Raw genomic sequence first — 16,104 nt, 5'->3', positions numbered from 1 at the left:
GTCTGGTCAGAGGAGAACTGGCCCCCCGACTGAGCCTGGTTTCTCCCAAGGTTTTTTCTCCATTCTGTCACCGATGGAGTTTTGGTTCCTTGCCGCTGTCGCCTCTGGCTTGCTTAGTTGGGGACACTTCATTTCCAGCGATACCGTTGACTTGATTGCAAAGATACTATTTAAACTGAGCTGGATGTTGACATCACTGAATTCAATGATGAACTGTCTTTAACTGAAAAATTTGTGTTTACTATTGTCATTTTGCATTATTGACACTATTTTCCTAATTAATGCTGTTCAGTTGCTTTGACACAATCTGTATTGTTAAAAGCGCTATATAAATAAAGGTGACTTGACTTGACTTGACTTAATGCGTTACTGCCGTGGATATTCCAAATTATAGCAATCAAAGCGTCTGGAAAAACGCTGTGCCACCAAAGCGTTCTCCAGCACCACCAGCTGGTCGTTTTCAGAAGAGCGCCTGACATTTTTCAGCTGGCTAAAAACACTTTGGTGGACACGCGTTATTGAATATTTATTGTTAGGCATATGGCCTAACAATATGGTCTTTGTTGCATTTATGCAATATACTGGAGCCAAACCTGAGAAAGTAGACCAGAATATTCCACTGCGTTCCTGGACACGCAATTTGCGTAGCTGTAATGCATTACGGTAATTGTGAATGAGCGTGCACGAGTGCCCTATTTACGAATCATTGGAATTCATTAACATACGCATGTTTAACTATCAAATCGGAAGTTTGCGAAGCGTTTGTGAATCCGGAGGAGAGTTTTCGGGAAGGTCCGTTTTACGCGCAAATTACTCAGAATTTACTCTATATTTACTATATTTACGAATGTTTCATGAATGAGGCCCTATGTGTGCACCCTGAAGTGTGGGTATTGAACAAGCCCTACATGTCTTTAAATCAAGTGCACTTAAACATCGGTGCTCCAAAAGAATAAACAGACAGTAGTCAACAGCTAGACTAGAAAAATTACATAAAACATAACAAAATACAGAAATAAAGAATAGGTTTGGTTTACACTTTCTAACTTTAAAACTATTGGATTTATAAAAAAGTTGCCAGTAATTGATTATTTAAGTTGACAGTGTTATTGGGTTTTAGTGAATGTGTGCATTTTATTTTTCCACAGATGGTGTGGCAAGAAACAGACTCTGATTATTACAAAAGAGAGCAGCAGTGAAGAAAAGGGTGCAGCAGCTTCATTCACTAAGGAGCAGGAGATGGTCAAACTCGTGAACACTGAAAAGATCTCAGGGAACGACAACTCAGAGCTTATCGACATCAGTCCGGGGTCGCCGTGATTTTGCCAAGTAAGACATGTTCCTGGATCAACATCTTTTGGTGATCCTGGATCAACATTAATGTCCAAAAATATAGACTTAACCCAATCCCTACCCCTAAACCTAACCCTACCCATCATTTATTCCTAAAATCAGTGGGACATGATAGCTGATTAACAAGGTTGTAGAAGCACCTAACCCTGATTGTACTCATAAAACAGATATTTCCTGAAAAGTTTTATCTCTATTCTGATTGGTTGATTGGAAAGTTGTTCCAGGATCAACAAGGATGTTGATCCAGGAACATGTTGTACTTGGTGAAATCACGCTAACCATCAGTCCGGATAAGTGAACGGAGAAACCCCAGAAGAATGAGAACACCAGCAATTTTATGCTAACGCCTTACAATATGGATGCACTAATATGCCTTCATTCATGCTGAAATAATGCACAGACAGTCTTGAGATAATGTATGATTTATAAAGAACTAAGCCACTCATTAACAATTACATTAGCATCTAATAAAATGATTGATAAATAGATTAAGGCCCGGTTTCACAGACAGGTCTTAGACTAAACCAAGATTAGGCCATAGTTCAATTAGGACATTTATGTAATTTTTATTAACATGCCTTAGAAAAAAGCATTACTTGTGTGCATCTTGAGACAAAACAAAGGCACTGATATGTTTTAAGATCAATCAGTGCAAATTTCTTTCAGTTGAAACAGCTCAGATTTACATTTAACCTGGGACTAGTCTTAAACCTTGTCTGTGAAACCGGGGGTAAGACATATATGAATTGATATGAATTAAATGTGTCATCATGGATTAATTCCCTATCAATGTCTATCTTTAAATAATAGTGTAAATTAATGTGTTCACCACGGTGAGTCAAAGCATGTACAGTATTCCAACTTCCAGCTGTCTGGTTTAAAAAAAATCATTAGCTGAGAATTTGCAAAGATAACGTTGTTATGGCTTGTAGAGGCACCTGACTATTAACTCATGATATTAAGTAATATGCTCCCATGGTTATGATTTTGATCCATTTACTTATCTTTCAAACACATTCTTTGACATTTCATTCACAGCACAACTGCGGATATCAGTTTTTTTTTTAGTTTTTTTTTTTCCTGTGTAACTTTGTATTGTATTTTTTTTATTTAATTAGATGATAAATGTAAATAGCTTAAAAAAATCACAATGCTTGATTAAAAAACAAACAGACTAGTACTAGCCTAACTAATATAATAAGTTCAAACATTATTAAACACTAGTGAACAGTCAGTTATTAAAAACAAATAAATTACAAGCAATAACACAAATAAATACAATAGAGCAAATACTAACAAAATAAGTAGTTGAATAAAATAATCAAATGTAAAATAATACTGCATATTCGTAACTGTATAAATTATAGATTAAGGCCATGTCCACACGAACACAGGTATTTTTATAAACGGAGTTTTTCCTTCCGTTTTAAAAAAAATCTCTGTCCACATGAAAATGCAAACGCACTGTCAAGAGCGTGCCAAACCAACAGGTAATCTCAACCGTAAAGCCATGTTGACCAATCAGAAGCCTGAAAAAGTTTCCAGTAGGCAGAGATAACAGCGCAGGTTTTTAGGCTGTCTGCCAAAAACTCTGGTTTCGCTGTCTACACGATAACACTGCAACCAGAGTTTTCAAAAATGTTCGGTTGCAGTGACCTGGTGCAGCGTTTGCGTGTGGACGAACGACCAAACCGCATAGAAAAAGCTGCGGTTTTAAAAATAACCATGTTCGTGTGGACAGGGCCGAAGTCTTGTGAAAGCTACAAAAGTCAAGGGCAGTGAGTGATTTTCTCTTACTGTTTGTTTACTGTTAATGACGGACAGCAGTAAGTATATTAGGCTGTTTTCTGGCCGCTCACCAGTGCATGTTATCAATCATCACAGCACACATCTCAGAGACCCACTTTGTCTGGCCGTGTTTGAGAAAGCGCTCCTTACCTGTTCTCTCACATGTCTTCTGAGTATGTTCATAAGCAGCACATTCATCTCTACTTGCCACCACCTAGACGAGGTGCGCTCCAGTCCTCCGTCACCTTCCACGATCTCCAATATCATCTGCAACACAGTAACAAACTATGCTATCATCCAGACGTCCATTCCAACCTGCTGCATTTCTGTTTATTTCCCTGTTTCATATTCCGCATTGCAATAAACCTGTGTTATTTCGACTGTCCATATGCCTTAAGGTCTGGTGATTTTGTAACGCTGTCACTTTAAGACCTAGTGCACAGATTCAATATAATGAAAACATCTGATTTCTCTCAACCCTTTATGTTCACATGCTCAGTAAGTAAAATCATAGTGCTATCTTTGCCAATTATGACGTAATGATTTATTAATTCAGACAGCTGGAAGTTGAAATACATGGCTTTGAAACATTTTGGTAATTAATTTACACTGTTAGTAGCTTACTAGATGTTGATAGGGAATTAATCCATGATGACACATTTAGTTAACAACAAATCATATATGACTTCATTTATTAATCAGATGAACTCTTTATTCGTTGCTGATTGGGCAATAGTTAGAGAATGGCTTAGTTTCGCATTAATCATATGTTAGCTGTGTATTAGTTCATCAGGAATTAATGTATGTAAGTGCACAGACTGTAAAGTGTTGCCAGTTTTACATTATAAAATCATGACCAGAGAAAGTGATCGAAGCACGAAAACAGAAGAAAGGAGAACCCTAGAGACTGAGATGGACATAGATCTGAACCAAAACAAATGGAGGTAATGGTTGTAAAGGTCTATTCTGAATTCTTAATAGCAATTACTGTTTGAGTGTGTGTATTAATTTTCTATTAAAATATTAAATGACTGGTCACTTTTCATTTTATACTAGTGCCTTTGCTTGGTATAACACTGGTTAAATCAGTGCTAGTCAGATAAGTCAACTGATCATTGAGCAAGAAGCAACTAAGATTATTCAATAAAGTTGTTACTATTACTTTGTCTCCTGCTTTCTGCTCCTCCTTTCAGTTCTCTTCCACTCTGCAAGAGTAAAGTTAAGATGATAATGTGCTCACTGCTTTGAATGCCAGATCAGAACTGAAAATTTGTTCTCAAGTACAAGTACTGTTACATTGCTGAAATATACTCATTTACAAGTACTGGTGTTAAAAAGGTACTTAGGTAAAAGTACAAATCACTCTTCACAAAACTACTCAGAGTTCTTAGGTACATTTCAGCTGGTGATATTTAATGAATTATCATCAGTAACTACTGAATCAGACAAGATCCAGACAACAAAACACATGTAAAGAATACTAAAAATAATTTTGAAACTTTGCAAACACTATGAACTTTACCCACTGCCCTGAAATCAAACAGCTGGGCAAGGGCCTTACTTGGACATACTAACACATCTCGAACAGTTCACCCTCTGAACCTTTTGTTCAGTTTCAGCAGAAGCTGGTTTTCTATGTGGTTTCGTTTGGTTGTGAATAATAATAAACCAGCACCGCTTTAAAGCCGTTCGCAAGCAGCTTAGGCTGTGTTTAACTTAGCTTCTTGATGGCTGGGATGGAGTGAAAGCGAGTGTCCGAGGCACATGCAAGGTATCCATCAAGCTCAACTGGACTTTGCAACTTTGTGGCGAGTGGTCTGGAGAAATCATTGTCATCGGGGGCCTCGTTTATAAAGCGTGCATACGCTCAGATTTGATCTTAGAGCGTGCGTACGCTTAAATCCACGCCAACGCTCATATTTGTAAAAACTGGCTTTGACGTAGAAAAGTGCTTAGCGTCACGTCAGGGTCCGAGCAGACGTACACACTTTTACTTGGAGTACTGCAGGTTTTTGGAAACATAAGCTGTTCTTGCAGCTCGCTGTTCTAAATTAAAGAATTTGGATGATGACTGGTGATCTTTTACATGTTAATGAGATTAATTAGGAGTCGTTTACAAGCAGGGAGCTGAAACCATTCATTTGCACGCAAGTTCAAGATCATTTGCTATTCATAGATTTCACATCCGAAACAGAGGCATATGTGCGTTTTCTGTACGTACGTTCATTTTATGAATCACAAGTACACATATTCGAGAAATGATCATAAGATCAATTTTAGGATGGTTTCTGCACATTTTATAAATGAGGCCCCGGATGACTCTCTTTGCTGATGCTCACTCTCATGCTCTGTGGTTTCAAGATGTTTTTTTTATTTCAACAACGTCAATGCTGTAATTGAAACACAATTACTTTATATGAGTAGATACCAGAGGTGGAACTTTCAAGTCACAAGCAAGTCTCAAGTCAAATCCCAAGCTCTCAAAGAGTTAAAGTTAATGAGATAATTAAGTGACTAATTAAATGATGATTGTGCATTAGTGATGAACACCTGCTGTTATTGAGAATTACAGAGGATCAGATGTTGATGTTTTATTGGTTAAAATGATGCCACCATCATGGAGATCAGTGTTTTCTTTAGGCTGGCCGCACACTAGACGGTTTTCAAATTTTAAACGATGTTAAGACCATGGGAGACCACAGACATGAAGACAGTTCAACCGATTTTTAGCCTTATGTGTCTCTGAATGCACACACTAGACGATTCAACCAGACAGCGGGACCACTTACATGTTGATTGTAGGAACGATTTCACAGTGACACGTGATCTCACATACACTCGCGAGATCAAACGTGATTAGAGAAGAAAAACAAATAGAGGACAATCAACGTTGTCAGCTGGCTCTACTGGCACGCATTCTGTTTTACAGTGAAAAACGAAGTATAACAAAGAATATGGGTGCTGTTCTCTGCTTTCATGGCATGTTTGTGGCTGCCAAGTTTCAGCTATAGATGCACGCAACATCCGGTAGGTGACGCTTGCTCGCTCTCATTGGCTATCGCGGGTATCTCGTCAGAGGCAGCCCGATCAAGAGTCGTAAATATCAAACTTGTTTGAGTTCGGCGACGCTCCGTCTCGATCGGGAGCAGATAAATAATCGTAATGACACCACACAATAGAGGATTTTATGGACAAAAAATTGTTTGCGACCAACCTTGAACCGGGCCTCACCCCTCAATCGTTCAGGGATGCAAACCAGGCTTAAAATCTGCCTTAAAATCATCTAGTGTGCAACCAGCCTTAGTTGGGCTCTTGACCCTCGATTTGCTGTGCTAAATCTACTTCTGAAGCAATGCATGTGGCGTTATAAAGCACAGCAATCTGTGTTCTATAATGAAAAGATATTAGCTGTTTTTAAATGAACTATTCATCACAAACTTGAGCTTAAATCTATGTAGTGCACATAATAATTTGAACACTAGCTCCATTTAGACACACAGCGACATCAAGAACCAGCATATGAATCTCAACAATGGTGACAATCAACACAATGCTTCATGCTGCAATGCATGCTGGGTAACAACATAGTAAAAACTCCCATCATTCACTGCAGTATGACAAATTATTGTCACCACTGTTGAGGATCGTATGATAAGTGTTCACGTCTAAAAGCCTGAGACAATACCTTTCTTTTTTTCTTTCCAACATTGAATAATTGCGGTGGAATTTGTTTAATAGGACCTTTTTTTTTTTGCAGTTTAGTAATAGCTGAATGTCAGTCAATAAACCAAAGAGAGACCACTTCCTGTCTGTTCATTCATGAGTTATAAGCAGAAAGTGTAAGTTAATCTACTGCGTCAAGGTTTGACTCAGCAATGCACAAATGTTTTAAAAAAGTATTAACAAATTAGTAAAAGGGTCAAGAGACCAACTAAAGCAAACCTTGACCACAATTATGGTGGCATCGTGTTTTTTTTTTTTTTTTCAGTTGATTTCATCCAAGGCTGTGGCTGAAGTCAGTTGTAGTTCTTGTGTTTCTCTTTTCTTCAATGATGTTGATTGTTAACAACAGGTGTTCATTACTAATGCACAATCATCATTCAATTAGTCACTTAATTACCTCATTAACTTTAACTCTTTGAGGACTTGTGATTTGACTTGAGACTTGCTTGTGACTTGAAAGTCCCACCTGTGCTAGACACAGTCAGTTTTGTTGATCCCAGATTTAAAACGGCATACATTTCTGTGCACCATGTCCCCACCATTCAGGAGAAAGTGAAAACAGATGGAGTCAGCAGCTGCAGTTCCCAGGGAAAGTCCCACAGAGAATACAGAGCCCTCTACAAATTCATCAGAAGCTAAAGAGGTCTCTAAGAAGTTTTTTCAAAGGGAAGTGAGGCAGCTTTACCCACTACTTCAGCAGAGACTAGAAGCAGAGCTGAGCAGTTGATTCTGAGCAGAAGGCAACATCCTCATGTCAGCCAACAATACATGACATGTTTCAGAAACAAAAAAATGGACAAATCTGGATGACAGATCAAAACATATGGACAAACTGATCACAGAAATTATAATTACTGACAACCAACCTTTCACAATGGTCTCTGACGCTGGCTCTAAGCGACTCATGGATATGGCAGAACCATGATATGGACTAAAAAGTGAGATGTATTACCACACTGAGAAGATGCCAGAATTCTACTAAAGGGTTGTAAGGAAGATAGAAAACCTAATCCAGATGGAGAATGCTGGCTTCTAACTCTACTTTACAACATATTGTTGGTTCGGATCAACAAAGTCAATGATGAGCCTAACATGCCATTTTATTGACAATGAATGGAACAGAAGGCAGCTTGTTTTAAATACAAGAGTAATGTACAGTTAGGGAATACATCAAAGACACATTCCTGAACCTGCTGGAGGAATGGGAAATTACCAAAGACCCTGGAGCTCTTGTCCTGCAAGACAATGGCGCAAACATGGTGAAGGGTGTAGTATATGAGTGAATGGTTTAGCCCAGGACACCCCCACACAGTTTGTGTAGTGGTTACGCCCGCAAATGTACTGCGCATGTGTCCTCTGTACCTGGGTGAGTTGAGTTCATGCAACAAGTAAAAAAGAAGTCCATGTGCAAACTGTTATGGCTGTATTATTGTTAGCAGCAAGTTGAACAAAAGATACAACATGGTGTCAGAAACGGAGGTACCCATTTATTAATACTGAAGATCACCGCTGTGCAAGTGAATGGTGAAAAAGCCTCTCCGCCAAATTATCAGAATGAGCCCGGCACGTTAAATGCGATGGACAAAATGGAAACGCTTAGTCTGCCGCTGCTGTTATTTCTGATGGGGAACGTGGGCTGAAAATTGGCATAAGTGGGAACAAAGATTTAATTTGTACCTTACTGCCTCAGTGTTAGTGGAAAAATCTGAATTGAGACAGATCGCTGTGCTGCTGCATTGCATAGGAGAAAGATGCTCGACATTTATAACTCGCTCGTGATTGAATATGAGGATCCATAACGTAAAAAAATGGTCAGAGGTTCTCACAGCTTTTCGGAAATACTGTGCCCTGTGAAAGAATACTGTCTTTAAACGGCATCAATTTTGGGCACATACATTTTCTGAGCAAGCAGGCACAGATAAATTTGTCACAGAGTTAAGAAACAAAGCACGCATATGTGAATTCGGGGAAACTGAAGATCTCATGATACGAGACAAGATAGTATTCAGCACAACTGACCCTGGGCTTCGTGAACGACTGCTGTCCATACTAGGGGTTGCACTAGTCGACTGGTCGACTTTAATGCTCTGCCATGACGCTTTTTGATTGATGTCGACTAGTCGCGCTGCGTGGATCATGTGATTTTGACATGAACAACATGGCAGCCTTACACACGAGGACCGATCAGGAACCCGGTGGGTCATTTCAGCAAAGCAGCAGTGGCATATCAAGTGTGTGGAAATATTTTTCTAAAGATGAAGCTGGTAAAAATGTCACTTGCAAAATTTTTTGAACCTGGCTACGAAGTTCCATCTTACAACACATTGTGGAACACAATCAAACACCAGTACGAGACCACGCATAAAAATATCGCAAAGGAGATGAGAGGCCAGACCGTGTTGCTAACAACTGACTTGTGGACATCCTCCACAATGGAGCCATACATCACGGTAACAGCCCACTATGTCACCAACAAATGGCAGCTAAAGGCCAGAGTGCTGTGTACATCTATAATGTCAGAAAGACATACTGCAGCCAACATTGCCGACCGTCTGTCTGAGATAATCAAGGAATGGGGCATACAGGTGTTTTGCACGGTCCACGATAATGCCAGTAACATGAACTTAGCCATGGAGCTATGTGAACTGTTTCCCAATGATCTGGGTTGCACCGGGCACACACTACAGCTGGCAATAAAAAGTGGCTTAGTCTTACCTGACGTTGCTAAGGTTATTGATGCAGCAAGGAAAGTTGTCAGCCACTTTCGCCACTCAGCGGTGGCCACTTGTGCTTTGAAGGGATGGCAGGAACAACTTGGCATAAGAACCAAAAAACTCCAGAATGACTGTGCGGTCCGATGGAATTCCACATACATAATGCTGCAACGGCTGTTCGAGCAAAGGATCGCGGTGCAGTCTGTGCTCGCAGATGAAACGGTAACCAAGCCATCCGTCCAAAAGTCACTCGCCATGAGAGCATCACAGTGGGAGCTGCTGGAACAGCTGATTCCAGTTCTGCAACCTTTGGCCAAGGCCACCGAAATAATGTGTGGTGAGTTGCATGTAGGACTGTCTTTCATATTTCCAGTCCTTTTCAACCTGACCAGCACCACTCTGCGCGTCGAAGCATCCGATTTGACAGCTGTAAGTGTCTTTAAGAACACGGTTCGACAGCAGTTGGAAACACGGTTCAAACTGGACTCCGGCGATCTGATGCAATCCATCCCCACCATGGCCTGTACGCTCGATCCCCGGTTCAAACATCTTAATTTCATCCCAGAGAGTCAAAGAGATGGCACCTACAGCCACCTGAATGGCCTGATTCAGTGTGAGGAAGAGCCGCTTGCAGCAGAAGGTAGGTTCGCCGAATGAAACTGCCCTCGCATTATTGAATTTAACACTAGAAATTAATTTAAATGTTATTATTCTTATGTCAGCATCAACGCTTCACATGAACTTTGAGTGAACTTTGAATCGTCACGCAGGTGTCAGCCAGTTAGATCGCCCCATGCAAATACCCTAGAGCAGATGCTAGCCAATCGCGTTCACGCAACACTGGAAAAGTAATGTGATTTGCTGTTGTCCTCTGCGAAGCGTTGACACTGACGCATTTTGTGAATGAACCGTAACGCGCAGGTGTGGCAAACTTTATAGCTTGTGTAAATATCATCCCAGGTGAACTTGGTGAAGATGTAGGCCTACGCAGTGAGGGGACAGCTGATAACCAAGATGAGCCAGTAACCGGGAAAAAGGCCCGACTTGAGCAAGATTTTGAGCAGCTTTTTGGGCCGCACATAGCGGGAGGAAAACGGGACACACCACAGCAGCTGAGGAAATACGTAGATATTTCTCAACACATGATCAAATGAACATGCTTGATATAGACACTGAACTGTCAGAAGTAGACACATTGTTTATCAGTACAGTGATTCAGTCAAACTGTGCTGACATACAAATCTGCGTATGGCAGGCACGATTGATACCTTCAAGCTTGACATGGGTGCTGAAGCGAATGTCATGCCAAAGAAAATCATTGATCGCTTTCAGATTCCTGTAAACATCCAGAAGACAAACATGATGCTTGTATCGTATGGAGGCACCCGCATCAAACCAGAAGGTGTTGTTAAACTACATGTACATGCTAGAAACAAAACAACTGACATGGTGTTCTTTGAGACCACAGCATCGGATACAGCCCTGCTGGGGAGACAGGCATGCATGCAGTTGGACCTCATTAGAAAAGTGGAGACACTCATACCTTCACCGCCCACCACAAAAACTGAGCTCCTCAGCCGCTATGCATCAGTGTTTCAAAGATTAGGCTAGTTTCCCAGATTGCATCATATCCACACTGACCCTAATGTTCCTCTTGTCACACATGGCTGCAGGAAGATCCCATATGCAGTCCATGACCGACTCCGTGAGACACTGGAAGAACTTGAGAACAGGGGTGTGATAAGCAAAGTTTCTAAGCCTACTCAATGGGTGAGCAGTCTGTGCATCATAGAAAAGAAAAACGGAACGCTTAGTGTCTGCTTGGACCCTAGAGACTTAAACAAGGCCATACTCCGTCAGCACTATAACATACCCACCCTGGAGGGCATACGGTGCAAGTTAGCTGGCAAAAAGTTGTTTACCATCCTGGATAAGAAGGACGGCTATTGGCAGATTAAACTGGATGAGGGGTCAGCAGACTTGTGCACTTTTAACAGACCATGGGGCAGGTATCGCTTTCATCGTATGCCTTTTGGCATCAAGTCAGCGAGTGAAGTCTTTCGGTGCTTGAACTCCAAGAGTTTTGGGAACATTGAAGGTGTTTTCATGGTGGCCGATGACATGATCATAGCGGCAGCCACAAAAGCAGAGCATGATGCCATCCTAGAAAAGGTGATGAAAAGAGCAGAAAATCTCAACGTCAAATTCAACAAAGACAAGCTGCAATGTATGGTCAACGAGGTGACTTATCTAGGCCACGTCATTACATCGGATGGAGTGAAACCTGATGAATCAAAGGTATCAGCAATATCACAGCTCCCCCCTCCCATGGACAGAAAAGCACTTTAGCATCTGCTTGGTATGACATGCTATCTGTCGCAATACATACATAACGAAGCTACCCTCACTGCACCACTTGGGCTGTTGCTAAGGAAAGATATAGACTGGCAATGGCATCCAGAACAGCAGGCAGCTCTAGAAAGGCTGAAAACAGCCATAACAATGGCACCCGTCCTCAGACATTTTGATATTAAGATATGCATTTTATGTGTACATATTTATGACCACGAAGGAAGGAGAGACAAAGATTGAGGCTTTGTTTATTCACATGCACAAAATAAAGACATTCTGCTTGGACCTACGTCAGTATGCATGGACTCTGTTTTTGCATGCGTTAAATACGTGCTCACTCCTGTTATCAGCGACAACGCTCATTTGTTAATGTTACAAAAGCCGTAACGTTAAGTCAAAAACCACTGTTTCCAGTGGTCTGAGAGCATAAATTTATATGGATTTCACTTCAGAGACGGCTCTTCGTTGAACACACGTTTTCAGCTTAGTAGGCTACAGATTTAAGTGGATATCGGACTCCGTTTGCTGTTCCTGATGGAGTTGCATTGGATTTTGTTTGCTGTTCTTGTTGGATTTGCGTTGGATTGTGATTCGGCATTGGATTAAAAGGTACATTGTTGCAACAATATTAGAATGTAATGGCCATTTACTGTGTGCACACAAAACTAGCGTAAATCAATGCATTGGTTGCCAAAGGTTGAATATTTCTTTGAACTGTATGGTTGTTGTGATATTGTAGTAATATGGATCAACAGTGTGTGAATGCGGAGGAATCCGCTGTGAAAAAACAACAGCTTTGTAATGATAACGAATCTCAAAGGCAAAAAAGGCCAGTTAAACTTACAGCAAAGGCCTTGGTGGAAAAGCTTGATTCATTGCAAGCGCTAAGAAAGGCAAAACTGAACAAAGCAAATAAAATGATAGAAACTATTAAAAGGTTGATGCAAGATAACCAAGAATATGAGTCTGAGGTACAAATTGTATTTGAAAATTTCAATGAGTTATGTTTAGAGGCTCAGGAAGCACATGAATCCTTGTTGACTTTGTTGCCTGATAATGAAATTGAGAAACATGATATATGGTTCAAGGCAAAAATTATCCTAAAAAATGAGTTTATTGAACATGTAAATATATGGTTTTCCACACCTGTAACATGTCAGGAAACTTCTGAGGGGGTTACTGATGTAAATGTTAATGATGAGGTTGTCCCAGAGGACAGTGTTTCAAATGTTTCAAAGGGTACCACTGCCTATAGTAAGTACAGTTCCAATAGCAGCGTTTCTTCCACTGTATCAGCTTGTGTACAGGCCGAGGAGAGCTGCACTTGAGGCGCATGCCGCTGCATTGAAAACTAAACATGCAATTGAAACACAGCAGGAGGAATTGAGGAAACAAAACGAGCAACTAGATTTAGATCCTGAAATTGCAGCATCTACTGCAAAAATGGCTGTTTTGAGTACTTTTGACAGCCATAGCAAATGTTCACATACTGGTAGTTCTCATTCTAAAGGAAAATAAGTAACAAAGGGTCAGACATCAAGGGATGTGACAGGAAATTGATTTTTTGATTCAACAAGACCAAAGATGTTAAATCCACAAGCTACTACATATGTGCCAGTGAGTCAAATATCAGTGGGTACAGCTGGAGTAATTTACAGCGGTCCATCACAACCAGTTGGTGTTACCTCTAACGTTCCATCACAACCAGTTGGTGCTACCTATAATATTCCATCACAATCAACAAAAATGCAGCACAAAGGAGGATTGCACACTCATGACAGCAGTACTCACCAACATCAGGATTCACGTTATTTTGTGCAACATTCCAGAGGCAATATGGCAACGCAAGCTACAAACCCTCTTCAATCTCAAGATGAACCTCTTTTTGAAATTTTGAAAAGGCAGGAGGAGCTCACTGCATATCTGGTACATCAAGCTCAACCTTACACACTTCCAAATAGAGAGATTCCAGTCTTTGATGGTAATCCACTCCATTATGTACCCTTTATTCGAGCGTTTGAGCATGGTGTTGAGGAAAGGACTCCATGTACAATGTACCACAGGACAACCTAAAGAATTGGTTCGGAGTTGCTAACATCTTGATCCTGAAATAGGTTATTCATTAGCTAAAAATCTTCTGAAGGAACAATTTGGTAATGAATTTAAAGTCGCTGCTGCATATATGGATAAAGCTTTAGGCTGGCCCTCGATAAAGACAGAGGACACACAAGGGTTATATGCATATTCCTTATTTCTGCGCTCATGTTGTAATCTTATTGATGATATCTCTTATATGCAAGAGCTCAATATGCCAAGTAATATGAGAACTGTTTTAATGAAGTTACCTTTCAAGTTGAGAGAACACTGGATAGAAAGAGCCTGTGAGATAATGGATTTGATCCAAGGAAGAGCTAATTTCTCACATCTTGTGGATTTCATTGAACGACATGCAAAGATGGTATCTGATCCTGTGTTTGAATGCATTCAAGACAAACAACAAAGTGCAAGCAAACCTGGTAAGATATTCACGAGAAACAGTTTTGCTACAAATGTTGTTGCCTCAGTTCCAGTTAAAAACTTGCAACAAAGAACTCGTTCAGCGAGCAAGACCAATGAAAACAAGACTTGCTTGTTATGTCAAGGCAGTCATGTTTTAGAAAGGTGTTATGCTTTAAAGAAGAAGTCACAGCGAGAAAGGATTGACTTTTTGAAAGGAAAAGGAATTTGTTTCAGTTGTTTGAAGTTAGGACATGTAAGCAAAGAATGTGATAATCGCCTTGTCTGTGAAGTCTGCAAGCAAATGCATCCTACAGTTTTACACATATATCGCAAGTTGCCAGTTGTAAATCCACACTGAAAAGAGGAGCAGCATAGTTTCTACCCAAACTTGTGGACATACAGGGGCCGGGAATGAAAAGTGCTTGCTTTCAATCGTCCCAGTACAAGTAAAATCAGTCAGAAGTCAGAAAGTGATTCAGACTTACGCCTTTTTGGACCCTGGGAGTTCAGCCTCATTTTGTTCAGAGCAGCTGATGAATGAGCTCAACGTTAGAGGAAAAAGGATTAACATTTTTCTACGTACTATGGGGCAAGAACAGCCTGTGTCTTGTAATGTCATTACTGGTTTAGAAATAAGCGGTATCGACAATAATAAATTCTTCTTCCTTCCTGAAGTGTATATGCAGAAGAAAATTCCTGTCAATTCAGACAATATAGTAACGCAGGAGTAAATTTCCAAATGGCCATATTTGGACAGAGTACAAATTCCACACATTGAAGCCAATATACAGTAGATCTACTGATTGGAGCTAACGCATCTCAAGTAATGGAACCTTGGGAAATAATAAACCGCTATGGTAATTGACCATATGCCATTAGAACCCTACTGGGGTGGGTTGTTAATGGACTTTCAGAAAATTAAGCGTTAGCGTTAGCTCTGGCAGGTCACGTGAGTCAAGCTTGCATCAGCTGATTCTCAGCTGATCACATCTACCTATAGGAATACGACACCTATCGCGGCATTCCTATATAAGCTCTATTCAGTATTATTCAGCAGCTTTTCAGCTTGCTCAGGAGCAAATTAAGCATCGCTGCTCGCAAATCAAACTGTTGCAGCGTGTTTATCTGAAATCCACGTCTAAGATAAGTGAATGCTGTTTTAATTCATATAGCTGTGTATATTACCTGGTCTGCTAATTGAAAAAAAAAAAGAAAGATGTTAGCAGTTTTGCATCGTTTGCAGGAGCGAAATATTAAGCATATTTGCAGCAGCATTTACGCATCTGTGTTCATACAGCTGGAGCAACACGTAGTCTAGATCAGTGTTTCCCAACCGGGGTGCCGTCTGTAGAGAGCAGGGGTGCCGTGTAAAAAATCCTTTTTTAATATTTTTAAATTGCTAAAATGTTCAAAAAAGCATCTATTATATAATATCCATTTCTGATGTCGCCAATAATTAGAGATGCAGTACTTGGAAATTTCGGCTGCCGAAAATTAGTTCACCGCTCAGGTTTCACTTTCACGTGGTGTGACGCTCTGCGTATTATCCCGCTCTAAGCGTGTGCGCTCCGCTCAGTCGCTTCACTCATATACCGGTCATGCTCATCGGAACAGCAAAGTCCACTCAAAAATTGAGCCGACAGGAAACATCGATGTAGTACAGTATTGTTTCTGT

The 16,104-nt window shown here is 40.4% G+C and overlaps 1 protein-coding gene across 1 annotated transcript in view; it reads left to right on the top strand.

Moving 5' to 3' along the window:
* Positions 1-1,361, top strand: part of LOC107657337 (CD44 antigen-like) — a 13,593-nt gene extending 12,232 nt beyond the window's left edge. The window contains exon 7 of the mRNA XM_016445379.1: positions 1,149-1,361. Coding sequence (XP_016300865.1) covers positions 1,149-1,320 — 172 coding nt within the window. The 3' untranslated portion in view covers positions 1,321-1,361. The remainder of the gene's footprint in view (positions 1-1,148) is intronic.
* Positions 1,362-16,104: the final 14,743 nt, after the last annotated feature.

This window comes from Sinocyclocheilus anshuiensis, unplaced genomic scaffold (genome assembly GCF_001515605.1).
Source record: "Sinocyclocheilus anshuiensis isolate Anshui unplaced genomic scaffold, SAMN03320099.WGS_v1.1 scaffold191, whole genome shotgun sequence".
Classification (NCBI taxonomy): Eukaryota; Metazoa; Chordata; class Actinopteri; order Cypriniformes; family Cyprinidae; genus Sinocyclocheilus; species Sinocyclocheilus anshuiensis.
The sequence above is the reverse complement of the archived record's forward strand: the minus strand, read 5'-3'. Positions and strand labels throughout refer to the sequence as shown.